Here is a 21,553-nt window from a genome sequence, read left to right as displayed (position 1 = left end):
ATTTTCTAAAAGCTTTATTTAAAAGCTTGAGATTTGGGATCTTTTTTGGTGCAGAGGTCTTATTTATTTGTGTGTGTGTGTGTGTGTGTGTGTGTGTGTGTGTGTGTGTGTGTTGTGGTCACAGCTGACTCATCATGTCTGCCCTGACGCCTCCGACTGATATGCCAACCCCCACCACTGACAAGATAACCCAGGCTGCCATGGAGACCATCTACCTCTGCAAATTCCGGGTGTCTATGGATGGAGAATGGCTCTGCCTTCGAGAGCTGGATGACATCTCCCTTACACCTGACCCAGAGCCTACCCATGAAGGTATGGTCAGATCCCAGGCTAGTGCCAGTCTCAGAAGCGTCCTCGTTGTCACAGGGACGGGAGGGTCGGAGGGGGGAGACCCTCCTGGTGTTTACTGTCGTCTGTTGCTCAGCACCCCAGCACCCCACCCCTTGTCTCTGCTCACTGGGGAAAAGATTTCTCCCTATCCCCGAGGTCTCCTTTCTCAGACGCGTATGTTCTGTTACAGTTCTTTGTCTCAAAGCCCTTCAAAGCGAACATCTGAGGTCATTTAAACATCAGTTCCTAACAGACAGGGAAAGAACTATCAGTTGTGTCCCGACTTAAAATGCTGTAGAAATCACAGGGATTGCTAAGAATAAGTTAGGAAAACACAACTGTGGTTATGGGATATAACAAACGCAAGGGAAAGAAAGATAGAGGAGGGTCCTGTCAATGGGACATTGTTAAACAGGCTGTGACACCCAGAAAATATTTGAAAAAGTTACTCTTTTAAATAGTACTAAGTGGAAAAGCAATTTTCAATTCAGTGCTTCAGGAATATGGACTCTGAAGAACTCATGTCTTATAGAGGTTAAACATAAGTACCGTTGTTCCTGTGCATAAAATCTATGAGGCATTGGTTTTGTAAATGCATACTATATATGTGTGTGTATATACTTAGATACTTGTGTTTACAGTTGCAAGGAATCTCTGTGATCTCTTGACTTTTTCTAAGAACAGCTCCCAAGTTGTGAGGTGTTTTTCGCTTATACTCCTTACAGTCCTTATTGTCAAGCTGCCAATATGATGGCTTCTCAGCATACGTTTATTCTCCTTCAAAGAACAGAGATAAAAACACGAGCATGCAAGGGGAAATCCTTTATGCACATCTGCAGGACACGCGGGTTGTACACCAGGTTGGAGTTAGGAGCTGTGACACCATGCTGTGACCTTGTGTGCAATCCTGTCATGACTCAGATTTACTCAACCTTCTTCTTCCCAGTCATGGCAGGCCCCAGAAGGTTTTAGAGCGTTTACAATCACCAAACAAGCTCGAAGCACGCTGCTTGCTTTAAGGCGGTTTGGCATCCCTCACTGATTCTGTCAGACAACAGCTTCCTTTAGCAGTGCCACAGTATGTACGCAAGGGTTGGAGGCCATCCGCTGAAAGTCTGACCATGCCAGGTCTGTTTACCCAGCCTCCGAAGCTGTAGCAGTCTTTGGGGAAGAAGTCACAGTTTGAGATCACTAGCCACCAAGAAGCCTTTTAGCCAGGGCCCTTGGCATGATGTGTTTGAAAGAGAATCCCCATCCATTTAGAAAGGTGCACCGTGAAATGGCCTTAGTTTCTTGGTTTCCTAAGGATAATCCTTAACTCGGTGGCACTTCGCTTGCCTCCCGCATAACAGTTCTGAGGTGAGCACAGGTCTGCTGCTGGTGCGTGTAAACATTTGTAGTGACACCGTTTGAATTCTTTGTTGAGAAGGGTGCGCACATGAACATGGCAGGAAGGAAGGAAGAACAGTGTGAGAGGAGCAGACTGTTAACGGCACGCCCCTCGATCGGCAAGTCAGATCCAGGAAGTCCTAACAGTGTGGTGGGCAGTTAGTGTTAAATTAGGTGAGAGAAATAGTTATTTCACATGAAATGTTTTTAAGTACAAGGCCAGGGAAACGGGGTATGATGTTGTAGAAAACCAGGAGGTACTCCACTCCACGGGAGGTTGGCTCCTTGTCCACGGGCTGTCTAAACAGCCATTTGGACCCAAGAAATGTCTGCTTTAATTCTAAAACCCTTGGCAGCTATTAGATTTAACTGTGCAGTCAGTGGTTTCGAGTAACCAAGAGACTAGCACTCCTGTTGCCTAGACTGTGTCCTAGTTGAGTTAAATACAAAGGTCTAAGCCTTCGTTCAGGTCCTAGAGATCCTTGACTTTCACAAAGGAAGTGGGCAAAAGTGTTCTTTTGAGGTGATGTGGTCTCCAAGACTTTCTGAAACAGTTCTATACTTCGCCACAAGGCTGCCCTGTAGAAAGGCCTTTCCACCCACCGCAGTCCTTAGTGACCAAACACTTTGATCCCTATCTCTGTGCTTGCTGGCATTCAACATTCTTATCTGTGTGCTCCTTAAAATCTAGCCGCCAATCTAGTGGTCAGAGCAGAGGATCGAGTCTACAGACAGGGAACGGTCAGGGAATGCTTCTGCACAGCACAAGGCCTGGGCTAGACCTTGAGACATAGCTAGATGGACACCACAGGGTGCGGAGCCTCTCCTCGCACATGATATGTTTTCACTGTCCCTTGCCAGGAAGAGCAGGTGGTAAGGAGCCTGCAGGACTGTGTGTGGCTCAGCAGGGTGGGGAGCTGGAAAGACACCTGGGCTTCACTGGGGAAGCTGCTGGGCCTTTAAACCTAGCGGTAACATGAACTTAATACAGAGTAGCAACATTGTGGGTGGATCAGGTGATTAAAGCTCCCCAGGGACCCTAGCCATGACTATGACAACTCCAGTCTAAAGTAGAAGGATAAGCCCAGGGAAGGAAGAGCCCCCTGAGAAGTGGATCTTCCCTGAGGACCGAGCTGCCTCCGGGGCTGAGGGATGGAAAGGACCACCAAGTGTTTATCTTAAAGAATGCAAAAGTAAGACAAAATAAAACAAGGTTTGCCCTCTGGTGCTCAGGCACTGAGGCTAACAAAGGAAGCATTATCATGTCATCTGTTTAACCTTCCAGCCAGCCCCACAGAACCAGGGCTCAAGGTGACTGCCAGTTATTAGCCTGTCATGTTAAAATCATCCTGCCTCTCAGGGGTCTTGATTGTAGATGTGTGCTCATAGAAACATATCCCACTGCCATTGAACTGAACTGTCAGGAATGGTCTTTGATTTATTTATGTATTTATTTACTTACTTACTTACTTATTTACTTGTTTTTTTTACATTTCTAGAAGCATAGTAGAAGTTAAAAATTAGGACTGGAGAGATGGCTCAGCAGTTAAGAGTGCTGGGTGCTCTTCCAGAGGACCCCAGTTCAATTCCCAGCACCCACATGGCAGCTCACGCCTGTCTGTAACTCCAGTTCGAGTGCTTCAGACACCCTCACACAGACATACATGCAGGCCAAACAAACACCAGCAAACAAAGATTACACAGTCATACATGCAGGCCAAACACCAGCAAACAAAGATTACACAGTCATACATGCAGGCCAAACACCAGCAAACAAAGATTACACAGTCATACATGCAGGCCAAACACCAGCAAACATAAAGATTATATTTTAAAACATTCAAAGTAAAGGACTTTTAAAACTATCACACCCAACATGCTTTGGGTCTGCAAACTTGACTAGAGCAGCGAGGGAAAGAAAGAAGGACAGACGCAGACACATGTACACACAAGGTGGGCACTCTGACCCAGTGGCAGCAACGACTACAGCAGCCCGGAACCTCAGTTGTGTATTGTGTACAGCAAGGAGGAGAGTTAGTCTCCCGGGAGGTGTCTGCAGACGAGCAGTCCCGCTGTAACCAGTCAGACAGAGGAAGCTGCCGTTGCTAGTCAATCATTTATAACACTGTACTTACAGACAAAGGCCTTCCGGGTCCTGAACTGTGCCCTTGTCAGCAGCACGTGCTGACTCAGGGCTTCCTCAGCCCCCTCCATGAAGCACGGTGAGTAGTCAGAGACTGCCCTTGGTCTTCTCAGGATAGAAGCAAGAAATTTTCATGCATGCTTACAATAATTTAGAAATTATGCCCTTCCTGAGATGAAGTGATATGTTCTGTAGTTAATTTTACTCCTTTGCATCCGGGTGTCTTGGAGCAGCGTTCTTGAAACAAGTTTGTGTACTTGCTCCAGAGTCAGGAAAACAAGGAACAAAGCTGTCTTCAGAAGCTCAGTGAAGGCACACCTGCAGGACAGGGTAGGTGATTGCTGTCATATTTCCAAGTGTTGACAACAACTTGGCTGTGATTGTGACCCCATTGTTATCAGGTTACCCCTGATTATTACTGCTTACCTAGCTGGCAGTGTGTGCTCACAAATCTTTCGGTGTCTGAAAGAAAATCTGGAGTTTAGTCCTGAGCCTTTGAGTTTTATCTGCTATGGGATTAAATCAGTTGTAAGCTAAAAGTCTGAAGTAGTGTTCTATTTTAAGAGAGAAAACACTATGTTTAGGTTTGTTACCTTTTACTCTGTAAAATGTTGATTTTTGGATAGATATAGGATGTAAGTGAGATCTCCAAACTGTCCTTAAACTGAGTATCCAGCGTTTTAAGCTCATGGTCCTTTTCTTCCATATTTGTACTTCCTTTATCATTCTGGGGTATTTGTATGCTTGGAGGAATTGTTTTAAATGCCTCCGTTTAGAGCTGTAGAGATTGACCGATGGGTTAATGCTTGCTACACAAGTATGAAAACCTGGACTCAGACGCCAGCACCACATAAGAAGGGTGTGGAGGCACAGACAAAATCCCAGCAGTGAGAGACGTCATCAGAGAGGGCTCCCGAGTACTGGGATTGCAGGGTTATTGATGAAAACGCCCTTCTCAAGTACAGATAGAAGAAACATACCATGACGGGTTATTTATTCACTTATTTATTTACTCACGTGTTTTGAGGCAGGGTCTCACTGTGCAGCCCTGGATGGCTCGGGCAGAATTACATCTTCAGGACTCCTTGAGAAATGAGCCTCTGTCCTTTGACCTAGGGTTGAGGTTCAGAGCTGTGGGTGATGGCAGCACATGCAGAGGCTGATCCTGTAGAGTCAGGGGTCCCTCCAGCAGCCACTCTCCAGCAGCTACCTTGGCCTTGCTAGTCAGATGTGTAACATCTGTACTGGCGAGTGGAAAGAGCCTGTAGGAAATAACCAATCGCCGTGTGACCTCAGACCAGGAGTGTAAGTGTTTGTTAGTTTGTCATTAGTACTGGACATCCCTTGAGGCTAAGCTTAGTCCTTGGGGCTAAACGTCACCTTGCTCTCCCAGACCTCATGTTCACAGTGAAGGTGGAAATGCATTGACGACAGCAGAGGTCATTGGGAAGCAGGTGTGAGCTGCTGGGTTATCTAAAGGACAGTCCGTTTTCTTAGAAACTGTTACATGGGATTCAAAACCAAACAGTACTGATGACATTTCCACGAGATAGGATAGAGGCAGGCTTAAAATAGGTGTTTATGTCAGTGGGAATATACTATTGGGCTGATCTCAAGGTGACAGAAGGGTTTGTCATCCAGGGACTATTAGACAGGTGCCAAGATCTCCCTTTTGACATTAACTACTACTACTACTACTATTACTACTACTACTACTACTACTACTACTACTACTACTACTACTACTACTACTACTACTTCTTCTACTTCTTCTTCTTCTACTTCTTCTTCTTCTTCTTCTCCTCCTCCTCTTCTTCCTTCTCCTCCTCCTCCTCCTCCCCCTCCTCTTCCTCCTCTTCTTCAGTTTGTTTGTTTTGTTTTTTTCAAGACAGGGTTTCTCTGTATAGCCTTGGCTATCCTGAAAGTCACTCTGTAGACTAGGCTGGCCTCAAACTCAGAGAGATCTGCCAGCTTGTCCCATCCTTCCTCCGCCCAACCCCCCAGTGCCGGGGTTAAAGGTGTGCAATACTATGTGGTGACATTAGGTACTTATGCTCTCAATCCTCCCTGTATGTGAGCACAGCTCCATCTTACCAGAGAATCAGGTATGTTTCTAATGAAAACAGTACATATGCCAGTGTGTGTTTTACAGGAGGAGCACAAGGAGGTCAGAAGGAGACATCAGCTCCTCTGGACCTGTAGGTATAAGTCATTGTGAGCCACCATATGGGTTCTGGGAACTGAACCTGGGTCCTCTGCAAGAACAGCTTGTGCTCCAACCACGTCCCTTCAGCCCCAGTACTCTTATGAGAGAAGATTACTAGAATACCTTTCCTCTAATTGTTTTTGGTTTAAAAACTATTTAGCTCATGTCCACTTGACCTACGCTATTGGAATACGGTTTAGTATAAAGTTGTTATTATTTGTGGATAATAGCATTCAATCCTGATGGCAGACATGGGCTCTGCCAGAAGCATATGTTGAAACAATTTTTTAAATATTGTGTGTGTGTGTGTCTGTGTGTGTGTCTGTGTGTGTGTACACATGTGTTCATCCTGTAGGGAGATGGTATGCATGCTACAGCACACATGTGTTGTCGAGGTCAGAGAAGTCAGTTTTCTGTGGAGTTACTCTTCTCGTCCCACCTTTCTGTGGGTTCTGAAATTCAACTCAAGTCTCAGTTCTCCAGGCTAAGCAAATACCTTGTTTGCTGAGCTGTCTCTCCAGCCCAGGAGCAGCCCGTTTGAAAATTACTTCATCAGCGTAAATCAAAGGCCAGCAACCATACCAGACATGTACCTTAAGAAAATAATCAATATAGGCAAAGAATATCTTAATCATTTATTCATGTACTCATGTGTTTGTATGTGAACCTGAGTAACTTTGTGTGCACTGCGTATGCGCAGGAGCCCATGGAGGGCAAGAGTGTCAGATCTCTGGGAGCTAGAGCTTCAGGTAGCTGTGAGAAGCCGTGCGGCTGCTGGGAACGAGACCTGGGTCCTCTGCAAGAGCAGTAAGAGCTCTGAACTACGTAGCCATCTTTTCAGCCCCCAGGCAAAAGTTTTACATCATATGTATATTACGATATTCTGCCTTGTGCTAGCAGAACTGCAAAAGACACTTAATATAGTGTAGAGAAAAAGTGTAAATGTGCAGAACATCTATATAATGAGCAATAAACACTGTTACAAAAGAATATTTAGTAGCATAATGCTCAGAATATAATTTGTAGCTTCACACTTTTTTTATAATATATCATAATTATCCTATTGTAGTATAGTATATATTCTAGTACATTATTATAATTCTCCTCTTTCTATGCTCAGTTTCTAGATTAACCTTATTATGGTTGTGCATATATAGGAAAGTGCAGAGTATTTAGAGAGGAAATCATGTTCTGAGTGTGCTGGTTACACATTCGAGCATCTCCTGGGTATCAGAACAGCTGTCCAGTAGAAAACTGTATGTGGTGGCCTCTCCCTGCCAAAGAACAGAGTGCACTCTCTGGCGGCATTAAGAAACGCTCTGGACAGTGGACCGCATTCTGGGCCTTGAAAGAAGGTACACCCATTTTCTGTGAGTATTCTAGCAAACAGAGCTGGTACCCTAAAGCAACAGAAGTTTATTCTGTAACCTGTCACTTGAGACTGCTCTTTCCAGGACGCTTGGGAGAGTCCAGTCCTTGCTGCCGCAGCTCCTGTGGTTGGAGAATCCCTCGCTGACGGGCTCATCCCCTCAGTGTCTGCCTTCCTGTTCCCAGTGCTTCCTTTCTCTCTTTGTACCTTCTGTTACAAGGACATAAATAACTGCAATTTTCAAGGAACCCAGAGTCCTTCATTTAATTCCAGCTATAGAAACTACTTCCGGTAAAATGGCAGCCTGTGTTAGTCCCAGAGAGGAAGACATGCATATCTTTTGGGAGGGAGCCTTTTGTTTAACTTATCACAAAGTATCAGTGAGCAGTAAAATCTTAAAATAATACGAATATGTTCTGTTTTTTGATAAAATGATTAAATTTATAATCAGATAAATATGATAAATTACACATTTGGAAACTAAAAGTACAGACTCCTAAGGATTCGTTAATCAAAGAAGTCACAAGCAAAAATATCTCAAGCCGAATGACCATGAAGGCACATTTCAAAATTAGAAATTTATAGGTTTACATTCTTATATTTTCAAAGAAGAAAGTTCTAAAAAGTGTTTTTACTTAACCATTCTCAAAAAATAGCAAGAAAAGTGGGTGTAGCTGCCCACCTGGGACTTCCACGCTGACTCTGAAAGAGTTTGCACATGTGCTCTTCATGGGACATAGCCACTTGTGCCGTAGACACCATTGTGCCCTCACCAGCTAGATGTCACCACCGCGGATTTTAATACAAAGATACACATGAACATGCAGAAGAAAACTGTAAAACTGATCGTCTCTGTGCAGTGGGACCACAAGTGGTTTCCATCCTTCCTACTTTACACCTGCCCCTAGTCAGCAAAGGGTGTCTGTCGGCCTCTAAGCCAGAAGTCACTTTTCCCCTTTTACAACGGTACTTTTTATTAATTAAATTATGTATTTCACATCCTAATCACAGTCCCCCCCTCCTCTCCTCCCATGCCTTCCCTCTCACCTCTCACTTCCCCCCACCCCCCACCTCAGGAAAGGGGAGCCTCCCGGGCATATCAACCACCCTTGGCATAAAAAATTGCAGTAAGATGCATCTTCACCTTCGGAAAAGGGATCCAAAGGCAGGCAGTGTAGGCAGCGACAGCCCCTGTCTTTAGGGGTCCCACATGAAAACCCAGCTGCCCAACTGAGGGCCTAGGCCTACCCCGTACACTGCTCTCGGTTGGCAGTTCAGCCTCTGTGAGCCCCTCAGGGCCCAGGTTTGTCGGTTCTGTGAGTTTTCTTATGGCATCTGTGACCCCTTTGGCTCACAAATCACTTTTTTAAAAGGTCTTTTTTATTATTTTAAAATATATTTTAAATAAATATATTCGTGGGTATGTGTGCATGTGAGTGCAGTTGCTCATAGAGTTCAGAAGAGGGAGTCAAGTCCATAGCTGGGGACGTGGGCGGCTTCGAGCCACCTTACATGGAGCCTGGGAACAGAACTCAGTTCCTCTCCAAGAGCAAGGTCTGCTCTTCACCTCCAAGCCGTCTCTCTAACCTCTGGGAAATGACTCTTCCCCACAAGTATTGTGAAAACTTGGACATCGTTCATCCATTCATGTCACCTGTACCCCAGTACTTCCTGTGGGAGGAGAGTCCTGTGAACACAAGCAGGGACTGTGAAAGCAGAAGCTTCGCTCCTGACCCATTTTCAGATATCTTTTTAATTCTTATGCATGTGAGTGTTTTGCCTGCATGTGTGTCTGTGCACCTACCTCCTGGGTACAGTGTACAAAGAGGCCAGAAGAGGACATCAGCTCCTCTAGAGCTAGGATTATAGACAGTTGAACGCCACCATATGGGTGCTGGGGTAAACCTAGAACCACAAAATCTGTCCATCCTCAAATTTCCAGTATTTTTTTTTCCACGTTTCTGTTAAAAGTCACAGAGACATATGGCTGCTGTGCCTGTGAGCATGTCATTGCCATTCTGCTTGGGAAGCACACAGTGACCAGGACGTGCACACCAAGATGCATTCAGCACAGCGTTAACTTTGGGAGGAGGGACTAGGTGGTGGCATCTCTCAGGTTCCTCCAGGCTGCTCCTCCTCTCTCTTCATGCCAAGAGCTGGGATTATAGGAACAGCCTCTATCCTGTGTCTCCTGCCTTCCTGAGTGGTCAGAAAATAAAACCTGGGGGCCGGAAGATGGCTCAGTGGATGAGGTGCTTGCGTTGCGAGCCCAGGACCAGTTTGTGTCTCTAGAATGGATCATCTTGGATGGATGGATGGATGGATGGATGGATGGATGGATGGATGGATGGATGGATGGATGGATGGGTGAGTGGATGGATGGATGGATGGATGGATGGATGGATGGATGGATGGATGGATGGATGGGTGGATGTGTGGATGGATGGATGGATGGAGTCTCAGCAGTCATTCTAATGGAAACAGGGAGCTCTGGGTTCAGGGAGAGAGTCAGTGTCTAAGAAAAGAACAAAATAGAGGACATTGCCCTCTGTCCTACACACACACACACACACACACACACACACACACACACACACACACACACACCGTTTGCAATCAGCCCCAGAGGCAGCGGTTGGTCTTAGATTTATATTGTCAGGTTCTCAGAGTAGTGATTATGTGTACACAAGGCAGTCTTTGTGAACTCCATGCAAGAAGGCCAGGGCAGAGTGCTCTGGACAAAGGTCATCTTTTCTTGTTGTTCTGCCGGGAGAGCAGTGTGGCAGGTCACCCTCCTAGGTAAGTTTTACCGTCCTAGCCTCTGGGGTTCTGTGAAATCCCAAATCTGGATGAGAGATGTCAGTAGCTTTTACTTGTGTGCCAGTCCCAAAGAGTCCAGGCTTACCCTGCTGCTGTGGGTGGATTGGTTCTGAGTCTGAGTGGCTTCCTTCCCTTCCAGCGCGTGCTCTGAAGTGCTGTCTGCCCCTGTGGCTCTTTGCAGAGCCTCACTCTTTTGCTCTCCACTGACAGACCTTCTGTGCTAATCATTCATTTAGACCTTAAAAATGGACTGTTTTTGTTAAGTTGGTTGTTCTGTTTTGTGACGGCGTCTGGGGATTACAGGCGTGTTTGTGTACCATGATGTCTGCTTCCCTTGTGTGTTTGAGGAAATTATTAATTTCATCTGTGTGTGTGTGTCTATTGTGTGTGTCTGAGTGTGTGTAAGTAACGTGTCATGGGTATGCACAAAAGACAGAACAGGAGGTAGAGGCGTTGGGGGCACCAGGCTTGTTACGTGGACGTTGGGACCTGAACCCAATGGTAGTCTTCACCATTGCTCTTAGCCACGGACCCATCTCCCTCCCCCCAACCCCCAGCCCGTGTAATGGAATGGATGAGCTCACATGAGCCCTCCTTTGGATCATCAGCTTCAGTATGACAGATAACTAAAATCATACATGTACATACAGTAAAAATAATAACAGTAATTTTTAAAATGAGATTACTAAGGTCTATTAAGTGTTAACCATGCAATCTAAGTGTTTGCTCCCAGTCACATGACACTATGCAGGCCTTGAGAATGCTGGGTTGTTTCCTCCTGGGTCAGCCTTAGAAATGGGAACTGAAGCTGTTTAGCTAGCGAGTGCCAGGCACTCCCCTTAGCAGACTTTACCATTTCCACTCTACGTCTGGCATAGTCACACATCTATAGCACATTCTTTTTTGGGTTTTTGAGAGTGGGTCTCTCTGTGTATTCCTGGCTATCCTGGAACTCATTGTGTAGACCAGGCCAACCTTGACCTCACAGAGACTCAGGGACCTCTGCTGGGACTAAAGGCATCCACCACCACACCCACCCCATAGCAAATTTTAAACCAGACCTGTTTACAGTGTCATTCCAGCTTGCTTTCTGTTGCTGTAAAAAATACTAACCAGGACCAGTTCAGGTAGGAAAACATCTATTACATCGTATAAGAGGAGGTGGGTCAGGCAGCGTATTTGTAAGAACCTACAGAAAAGGGCTAAAACAGGCTGTGGAGGAATGCTGTCCCCAGGTTGGTTCCCCTTAGCCTGCTCAGCCTGCTTTCATCAGGGCCACCTACCTGGGAACAGCACCTCCCACAGTGGACGGGATCCTCCCACATCAATCTTTAATCAAGGTAATGCCCTCAGGCAGGCCTAAAGGCCAATCTTAAGGAGACAATTCCTCAACTGAAGCTGCTTCTTCCCAGGTTACTCTAGTTTGTGTCAAATTGACAAAAAGTAACCAGCACAGGCATTCAGGTTGTTGTCCTCCCTGGTGTGTTAATGTGCATTTTCTTGTTACATATTGTTAATACTGCTGTTTACAGCAGGTAAAACATGCTTGAGGCGAAAATGTGATACCTTTAGAAAAATCAGGTACAGGTGTTATACTTGGACGAATATATTAAATGCTGTTATTGTTATTTTAATAATTTGAACATGTTGTAGAAGGTACAACCGAATTATTTTATAAGGCTGAACATGGCAGCATACACCTGTAATCACGTAACTTGGGAGGCAGAAGCAGGTGGACCTCTGTAGTCTACGTAGTAAGACCCTGTCCCCAAAATAAAACTTGTATAAAACTTTTAGAATTAGGTTTATAAGAATAGCAAGCATACCTGTTCTTTTGGGAGGTGGGTAGAATGCGTGCTAGCCACGTCCCAGCCCATAATCTGTTATGCAGTAGAGTAGATTTCTGAGGCTGAGAAGTTAAAATGAGTCAGGGGACAGCTTCTGACCTCTGCCAGAAGACACCTCCCGCTGAGTGTCCTTAAAGAAAAAAACAGAACTGAGCATGATGGTGTTTTCTGAAATCTCACGCCATAATCCCAGCACTCAATAGATTGAGACAGAGGATTGCCCTGTCTGAGATACAGAGGGTGTTCCAGGCCACCCTGGGATGGGCTACAGAGTGAGTCCTGTAGAGGTGGGAGGTGGGTCTGGCAGAAACTGCTCTACATAGGACACACTGAAAGAAACATCAGACAAACGCTTGCTGGGCACTGCACATTTCTACCTAGAAATTTACTTTCCAGATTTTGCGCACAAGTCTTGGAGGAGTTTTGTGGTTTTGCCTTACTAAGGACAGATTTCGTTTTACTAGGGACAGATATAGTTTGGGTGAATAAAAGGTAAGACTGGATGTTCATGCTCATGTACAACAGTGGTGTGAGTGGGTGGTTGAAGGCTCGTTTGCATGAATGGCAGCACAAGACACACTCGATGGGTTATAACCAGAAGAGCATATCTAATAGTCCACACACAGTGTCTTAGACCCAGTTTACCATGAAATTAAAGGGGCAGCATTGGAAGTGTACACTGTTTTCTGGGTGACACACTTCCTAAGGGATCTTTGCATGAACAAGGCTATCTAGTTTTAAAGTCTCTGGGAACTGGAGAAGAAGCTCAGGGGTTAAGAGCACTCACTGCTCTTCCAGAGTCTTGGCTCCCAGCACTCACATCTGGCTCCTTGAGGTACCTGTAATTCCAGCTCCAGGACTCTGACACCCTCTTCAGGCTTCTGTGGGCACCAGCACATGTGACATAAACACACAGGCACAGACACGCACAGGTTGTGGGGGGGCTCCTGGAAGTAATTTTCATAAACTTTCCTGACCTCATTTGTAATAAGTCATGCTTTGCATTTGCTCTGGACTTATTTAATCTAAATGCCCACTCATGTCCTGCAGAGACTGCCAACACCTTCCTGGCTAGTTCTTCAGGAAGGTCACTGACTGCATTGCCTGTAGGTACTGATTTATGTGTCTTTAGGGTAGCCTCATTTGTCCTTGTTCCTATGGGCCAGAGTTAGAAATTGTGTTATATTTTTATTATTATTTAAGTCAATCATTTTCATCATGAGATTTGTCCTGACTCTAAAAACAGTCAGTCAATCAATCAATCAATATCCCTGCTTTCAGCTTTAGTGAAGCGATCAAAGTAAGTTCTGAATGGTGTTAATGTGGCATACACTTAGACTGCAGAGTTGAATTTGGCTTCCAGTAGAAGGAAATCTGTGCCACTTGTTTATGATGTAAGCATACTTGTTTCTTCCCATTGGAAACCTTGAAGTAAAACATCCATCCAGTAGTGACCGTAAGGCCCCTGCCTCTTTGATGGTGTCCCCAGCCCCTTTTCACTGTTAATGCCTGTGTTAAATGAAAGAATCCCTCGCTTATTTTTAATAGCGCTTTCCTTTCTTGGCTTGCATGACATTTTATCTTTCTTTTCCTTTCTTTTTGCCGTTTGCAAAGACTCTTGGGAGGATTTGACAGATTTGGTGGAGCAAGTGCGTGCTGACCCAGAAGGTGCGTGCCACACCAGCGTCTTTCAGCTCGGTCTCTTCTCTTCCCTTCCCTTTCCTCCTTTTCTTTTTACTTTTCTAACCACCTTTCCATTGTTTTCATAAGAAGGAGTGTCAGGTTTGGGTTCTGTGTACCATGGTGATCACTGAGCAGTGCCTGTGCTTGGCCGTGAGTAGCACCGCGTTCCTGTGTGTGCAGCGCTCCTTAGGACGGTTGTCAGACGTTTAAAGGAGACGTTATTATTTAAAAGATAAAATGGGCAATGTTGTAAGATTATGTCAGGTTTTTCTATGACTTTTTTAAAATTTACTTACATATTTGTGAGTTTCACAGCAGACAAAATTATCAGCAATTTCTGAAAAGTATAGAGTCCAGCCTGTTTCTTCAGTGTTGGATCTGTAGTATCTATTTCAGTGGTCTGCATCGAGACGATACAAATTCCACATCACTGCCTCTTGAATCTCTCAAGCATTTTCCAATGATAGTTTTATTGAGATATAATTTAGACACCAGTAAAGGCTACCATTTTACAGTGCAGCCTGACTGTTAGATTTTACCATGTGCAGCGTGACTGTTAGTGCGTTCACAAAGCCGTGAGCTTCCATCACCACCGACTAATTCTGTGTTTTCATCTCCTCAGAGGAACGTCTTCACCCATTCCCAACCACTCGCTATCTCGTCTACCTCCCTGCCCCTGCCAGGCCACAGACTCCTTTCTGTCTTTGTGGATTTGCCTATTCTGGGCATTCGATGTAAACACTGTCCTGAACCATGTGTCTGTCTGTTCATGGCCTCTTTCAGCACGTTTTCAGATCCATCAGTGGCGTGGCCAGAAAACTTTCTGTTGTGTGGACACACCATGTTTTCTCCATATTATGTTGGTGGGTATTTGACATGTTACCATCTGGGGGCTAATCGTAAGAAAAACTGTTTCATATTGGGGAGATGCCTTGAAGTAGAACTCTACATAGAATGGTAATTCAGCAGCTTTTAATTGAGTGTGCGTGTGTGTGTGTGTGTGTGTGTGTGTGTGTGTGTGTGTGTGTGTGTGTGCTCGAGAGCACATGAGAGGGAGAGCAGGGGCAGGAGACGTGGGGGGAGGGGTATGGGTCTTTTGCCTGAAAGTATGTCTTTGCACCTCAGGTGTCCCTGATGCCCACAGAGTCCAGAAGAGGACATCATGAGGCAGTTATGAGCCACAGTATGGGTGCTGGGACTCTAACCCAAGTCCTGGAAGAGCAGTCAGGGCTCTTAATCAATGAGCTGTGTGTTCAGCCCAGATCTTAGCATTTTTGAGATATGTCAGACTTATCTAAAGCACCTGCAACATTTTCTGTTTCTACCAGCAGTGCACAATGTTGTAATATCTTTAAATCTATAATCAGTGCTAGCTAGTTTCTTTAAAAGCTTATCATTGGTTTATGTGTGTGTGTTGTCTGCATGTATGCATGTGCACTGTGTGTGTAGCAGTGCCCACGGAAGCCAGAGTAGAGCAGCAGATCCCTGGAACTGCAGTTACAGACAGTTACGAGCTGCTAACGTCTGAGCCATCTCCCCAGCGCTCGCTCTTTCTTTTTCTTTCCTTCCTTCCTTATTTTCTTCCTTCCTCCTTTCCTTCCCTTTTCCCCTCTTTCTTTCCTCCCCCCTTTTTTGTTTTTTTAGTTTTTAAACAGTGTCTCTTATTGTGCATTTTTAGCTATGTTGTTGTAAAAATATAAAAATAAAACGGTAATGTTGGTCTTTTACCCCGCTAGGTCCTCACCTCGGTGCCCAGATATCTGCTAGATATCTTGTCGGAAACACATCCCAGCCACACACTTACCTACACTCAAACCCTCACATAAAAGAACACACAACACAATAATCTTTGACCCAATTAGTAAGATATAATTGCCCACTTAAACATACAAAACCCGGTACCATCCATCCCTTGAGAACATTAATAACAACCTGTAAATACACAGAGCAGAATCTTAACATCACCTGCCATCTTGTCCTGACACGGCTTCTCTCCTCTCTCCCTCCTGTCTCTCCCTCTCCCTTAGTCTCCTCCTCCTCCTTCAAACTTCTCTCCCGCCCATCCTTCCTTCTCCTCCAATGACAGGCCTCCTTCTATCCTGTACCTGCCCCTCACCAGTACTTTACAGATTCAATGGGGAGGTGGTTCTGGTGAAGTCACCGGAGTTCTGAGTCCTTGACTAGGCTGCTGTCCTTGAGGCAGTGGAATTAGCATCAAAATACAGTAACTTCGGGGCAAACCACAACATGGCTAACCTGGAACTCCGTATAAGCCATGCTGTTCTTGAATCCACAGAGATCTGACCGCCCTGAGTGCTAGACTCAAGCTGTTTATCAGTATTTCCTTGATTAAATTCTTTGAAACTCAAATGTTTGCAAGTAAATTGGAATATAGCTCTTCTATTATTTCTTTTGTTACATGTACTTTGGTCTCATGTCTAAGAAATCATTGCCAAGCTCAAGACTACAAAACTCTGAAAAATTTGAATCTGTATTTTATATGATGAGTTTTACAATTTTAGCTCTTAAATTTTGTTCTCTGGTCCTTTTTAGTTAAAAATTTAAAGTTCTTTTTTTTAATTGTGCATGCATGTGTGTGTGGGTGTGGGCGTGGCTAGGTGTGCACGTGTGCACGCCTGCAGAGGCCGTGGGATCAGGTTTCCTAGAGATGGAGCTGGAGGTGGTTGTTAGGTACTCATGGGCCCTGGGACTCAAACTTGGGTCCTTTGCACTATGCACTCTTAACCACTGAGACAGCTGTCTGGCCCCAGAGGTTTGTTTTTATTTTAATTCTTCTGCATGTAGACATGCCGTGGCACCGTTTGATCACAAACATCTCATCATTCTGGCTCTGGGGTCCATTTCCTAAGTCTACACATTTGTGGTGAGGGCCAGTTCCTCTCATCTTGGTATTCACGGCTCTGCAATTAGTCTTGAACTAATGGTGTGCATTCTCCAACACTGTTTTTCTAGATTATTTTTGACTCCCCTGTACCCCTTGTATTCCTATAGGTGTTTTGGGTGAATTTACCAACTTCTGTAAATAAGACAGCTGGGATTCTGACAGGGATTGCTTTGGATCTGTAGTAAGTCGAGGAGTGTTGCCGTCTCAGAATTAGTCAGTCTGAAAGCCATTGGCGTGGGATGCTTGTTTATTTTGATGCTTTAAGTTCTCAATTCAACATTTTGTTTTCAGTACACAAATTCGCAACTCGTTTGCCAATCTATTTGTATTTTCTTTTTGGGACCATGTAAGTGAAGTCATCTTTAAATTTCATTTTAAGCAATTGATTGCCAGTTTGGTCCCTTCTCATCTACAAGGAATATATTCAAGATCCACTGTTGATTCTTGAAACTGTAGCAATATTAAAAGCTATATGCAGTATGATTTTTTTCTATATACTTCCGAAGGAAAGCATTCACTTATTAGGCAGAATGAGACAGTAACAGTAATTGTTAATAACAAATAACAATTATAACAATATAGTTTAGTAAAGATTATGTCGTCATGACCTCATACTTTATGATACCAAAGTGTGCCCACAGCATAGTTTTCTGTCCTTATAAAGCTAAGAATGTTCACGTTTTCCCTTGACAAAAGCACTTTACAGTAGACTGTCTCTTCACGTGTGAATTTCCAGCATCATCACTGTTGCTAATGGCCATTGATAAGTAATAGACACACTGTGGTCTACCTCTAAGGCAGCTTCTGAGTGACTGACAGACATGTATCTTATGTGGCGTGGAGATGCCTGAACAAAAGGGTCATTTAGTTTTCATCGTGGGCAAGAAAGGGAATATGTTTCCATTATACTGCATAGAACATCATGCAATTTAAATCCTATTGGTCGTTTGTTTCTGGAATTTTCCATTTAATATTTTTAGCTTACTGTGACTTGCAGAAAGCAATATCACAAAAAAAAAGAGACTACTATACAATTAAGTCCTGTATTGATCTTGTAACCTGCAACCTTGCTAAGGCTAATACTTTTTCTTTGTTTGGATTTTTTTGGGATACTTTAAATCTTTAATACCATATTCTCTGAAAATATTTACCTCTTCCTTCTAATCTAGATGCCGTTTGGTTTGGTTTGGTTTGGTTTGGTTTGGTTTGGTTTGGTTTTGGTAATTATCTTGGCTAAACTCTCCTGTAGTGTTATTTAGTAATGGCCATGTGTGTCTTGTTCCTGGTCTGTAGACAAGCCATTAGTCTTTCCCCCTTGGCTGGTGTATTAGTTAGGAGTTTTTCCTAGTTGCCTTTTACTAGGCCAGAGAGATCCCCTTCTCTTCCCAGTTTGTTACATATAAAAGTAAAGGTGGTTGGACATCGGCTGCTCTGTCTGCGTCTGTTGAAATCACAGTTTTTATTAATTTGGTGTATTGCATTGACCGACTTGTGTATGTGAACAAGCCTCACGTTCTGGCTACGTGGTTGTTGTGATCTTTTCTGTGCTGCCAGTGTGGTGTTGAGGCGTTTTGCATCTCATTCGCATGGAATATTATAGTGCTGGTCTGTTGTCTTGGGAAGTACTGGTATGGCAAGCGGGAAGTTCCATTTCTGTCTGTGGAACAGTTGTGAGAGATGGATGCTAGTTCTTTAAACGATTAACCAAACGTCAATGAGGCCGTTTGTTTCTGGTCTCCTCTCTGTGGGATTTTGTTTTTGCTGTACTACTAATTCAGTGTCTTTGCTTGTACATGTCTACTCATGTTTTCTGGTTGGTAGTTTGGATAGTTTGTATTTTTCTAGCAAATCACCTGTCTCACCTGTAATCTAACACATCAGCCTACATTTTTTCCTTTACACTTTTGTTTGTTTCTATAAGGTCAGTGAGCCCAGTGACTCACTTTTTTTGGTTTCAGTCATTTTGACTCTTGTGCTGGTCAATGGATAAATGTCTGTCAGTGTTTATCTTATTGCTGTTTTAGGGGAAGAAGGAGTATTTGGGTTGACAGTGTAATCAGGGACGGAGCTGTCAGGGCAGGGAAAGTGTGGCACCTAGAGTGTGAGGCGTTTGTCACATTACATTTGAGATAGGGAATTGCCACAGAGCCCAGGCTGACCTCAGATTCGTGATTTTCTTATCTCAGAGTCCTGGGTACTAGCATTACAGGCATGGGTCCGTATTTTGGCTTTAATATTGTTGATCTTTACCAAAGATTCAGCTTTGGGTTTCATTCATTTTTCTTAAGTTCTGAGTTTGTTTCCCCCCCACTGTTTAGTTATTTCTTCTCCACTTAAACTCATTCATTCTGCTTTCTGGTGATATACATAATATTATGTCTCTTATATCTTATATTTATATATGCATTGTAAAATACGTATATTTATTATATTATATTCCTTTTACTTGTCTTTCTGGAATCGTGAAGTTTTGACACTAGAGACAGAAGGATCTTCGAGGTCTGCGTCTCTGAGGCTTTGACACATATGCAGATGGTCAGGCTGCTCACTTTAGGTGAAACTCCAGAACCTGATTTACTGGTACCACTGAGCCTAAGCTCTAAGCTCCTAACAGCTTTTCTGTGATCTGACACTGATGCTCCAGAACCAGAGTTCATGGTATTTGATGTCAGAGTAGTTTGCAGGGTTTTCTGGAAGGGGGACATGGCCATTTCTCCATATTCTGTGGATCTTTCTGGGACAGTCCCTGAAGAACCAGTGTCGAGTGTGTCAGGAGGATGCTCGATATGAATGTTTCCATGGGATGAAAGAGTTAGGAACTAGTCCAGCCCTCTCACCAGTATGACACTGCAGGGTAAATCAAGCCTCAAAGAGACAAGATTCCTTGCATAAAATCAGATGTTAATTTACACAAGTAAATAGTTGATACCAACAAGAGTGGATATAAACGTTCTAAATGAGCTAAATTTCAGCAAAGTCCATCTTTGGATTATACCGTTAATAAGAATAGACAGCAGTAAAGATGAATGGATTTATGATTAAATATTTTAACCAGCTACTTTAACAGAGTGCACCTCAGAAATAGTAGTTCTAAAGTAAGTTTCTCCTCAGTCCTGCCAAGTAGAAATATATGTGGGATCTGGCATCGCATTGTGGAGAGCACACAGTAGGACTATAAATAATCAGGTTCTTTGTGGGGTGTAAAGCTGTGATTTTAAGTGATGAAGACAGACACAAAGTTCTCATAAATGGGAATGCTATTTAAATGCTAGTCTCTTATAAAGGCTCTTTTGCACATTCAGTTATTTCTTTCAGTATAATGATCAACTTAGTTAATGCCTAACATATATTCCTAGGCAGGCGATTACAGCCAGAGTTCAAGAGACTTATTCAGGAATTACTGCTCTCCAGTTACTCCCAGCAGAGTGAGCATTCCTTTGCTTTTAGTCTCTTTCTAGTTGTTATTTTGATCTTTTCTGAGCTCCTAGGCACCATTGAAAACTCTGAATGACAATAGCTTGGTTTCTCATTAAGATAACTCTAATAGTAGGTGTGGTGGCCACACCTTTATTCCCAGCACTGAGGAAGCAGAGGCAGGTGGATCTGTATGAGTTTGAGGCCAGCCTGGTCTACATTGCTGGTTCCAGGACAGCCAGGCTACATAGTAAGACCCTGTCTGTGGTAAAATTTTTGATGATGCTTTTATTTTGTTCTCGGTACCAGGAATTAAGCCTAGATTCCCACAAATGCTAGGCAAGTACTCTAGAACTGAGCTACATCCCACCCTTTTTTAATTTTTAAAACAAAGATTTTTTTTTTTACTTTGACACAAGGTCTTGATGAGTTAGTTGCCCAGGCTGGCCCTGAATCCACTCTGTAGCGCAGAGACCTTGAATTTATGACCTACCATTCTATCCTCCCAAGAATCTGGGCTTAGAGGCCGCACTGCCAGCTCACCAAGATAAAGTTTTGATCTTGCAAAGAATTAGGAAATCCTAGGAGTGACTATTGTCAAACACAAATTAGTTTAGCGTTACTGGGAATTAGGATATATAATATAAATAGTAATTAAATAGCATTAACTACCTCTTCTATTCCCTGTAGTTATCCATGACCATCTCAAGGTTTTGTTGTATAAATGTAAGCTGCTACTACTCTCTAAGGGTCACATAAGTTCCCGGTCAACTGTTTTGTCTTTCAGAAAGGGTTCTTCTGAGTAGAAGTCTAGTCTTTGAAGAGCTTAAGACATACACCTACCTTTGAATCAGAAAGAGTAGAACAGAGTTTGTGTAGACGAGGCTGGTCTTGAACTCAGAGATCTACCTGCCTCTGTCTCACAAGTGCTGGGATTAAAGGTGCACATCACCATGCCCAGTTCAACTTTTTTTTTCCAGACAGGGTCTCACTATATAGTCTTGACTAGCCTAAAATTTATTATATAGACGAGCGTGGCCTCAGACTCGGAGATTTGCCTGCTGGTGCCTCCTAAGTACTAAAATTAAAGGTGTGTACCACACCACACCTAGTCTGTTTTTGTTATTGGTTTTATAACCCACTAAGAACAGTTAATGGCACCCATATGTGTAGGGTGTGGAAGCATCCATTGGAATACTACTAGTGGCCACATCTTCAAGAAAGAATGATTCTCGCTATCCCCAACATAAATATCAACTATCAGTAAGGGCTGCCTACCCTGTCTACACCAGAATTTCATCCGGTTTGATCTTTTCAGGTCTTATGCAGGTGATCTGAGCTGTTGAGTTCATGTGGGACAGCCAGGTCACGTTCAGAAGAGAGCACTCACACAGTCCTCTCTGCCCTCTACACCTCCTCTTCGTAGGTGTCCCCTGAGCCTTGGGTG

General features: G+C 43.8%; 1 protein-coding gene and 1 long non-coding RNA gene across 5 annotated transcripts in view; one reads left to right on the top strand and one right to left on the bottom strand.

The window, feature by feature from the left end:
• The window catches only part of Rufy3 (RUN and FYVE domain containing 3), a 74,972-nt gene that overhangs the window by 16,501 nt on the left and 36,918 nt on the right, over window positions 1-21,553 (top strand). The window contains 2 exon segments of one of the 4 annotated variants that reach the window (NM_001401615.1): window positions 125-312; window positions 13,719-13,772. In NM_001401615.1, coding sequence (NP_001388544.1) covers window positions 135-312; window positions 13,719-13,772 — 232 coding nt within the window. In that variant the 5' untranslated portion in view covers window positions 125-134. 4 annotated transcript variants of the gene reach the window in all.
• The window catches only part of LOC148001259 (uncharacterized), a 35,032-nt gene continuing 14,557 nt past the window's right edge, over window positions 1,079-21,553 (bottom strand). The window contains exons 3-5 of the long non-coding RNA XR_015637325.1: window positions 4,880-5,124; window positions 3,855-4,180; window positions 1,079-1,746 (exon numbers count right to left, since the gene is read on the bottom strand). This is a non-coding gene — a long non-coding RNA (uncharacterized LOC148001259). The remainder of the gene's footprint in view (window positions 1,747-3,854; window positions 4,181-4,879; window positions 5,125-21,553) is intronic.

This window comes from Rattus norvegicus, chromosome 14 (assembly GCF_021556685.1).
Source record: "Rattus norvegicus strain SHRSP/BbbUtx chromosome 14, alternate assembly SHRSP_T2T, whole genome shotgun sequence".
NCBI lineage: Eukaryota > Metazoa > Chordata > Mammalia > Rodentia > Muridae > Rattus > Rattus norvegicus.
The sequence above is the reverse complement of the archived record's forward strand: the minus strand, read 5'-3'. Positions and strand labels throughout refer to the sequence as shown.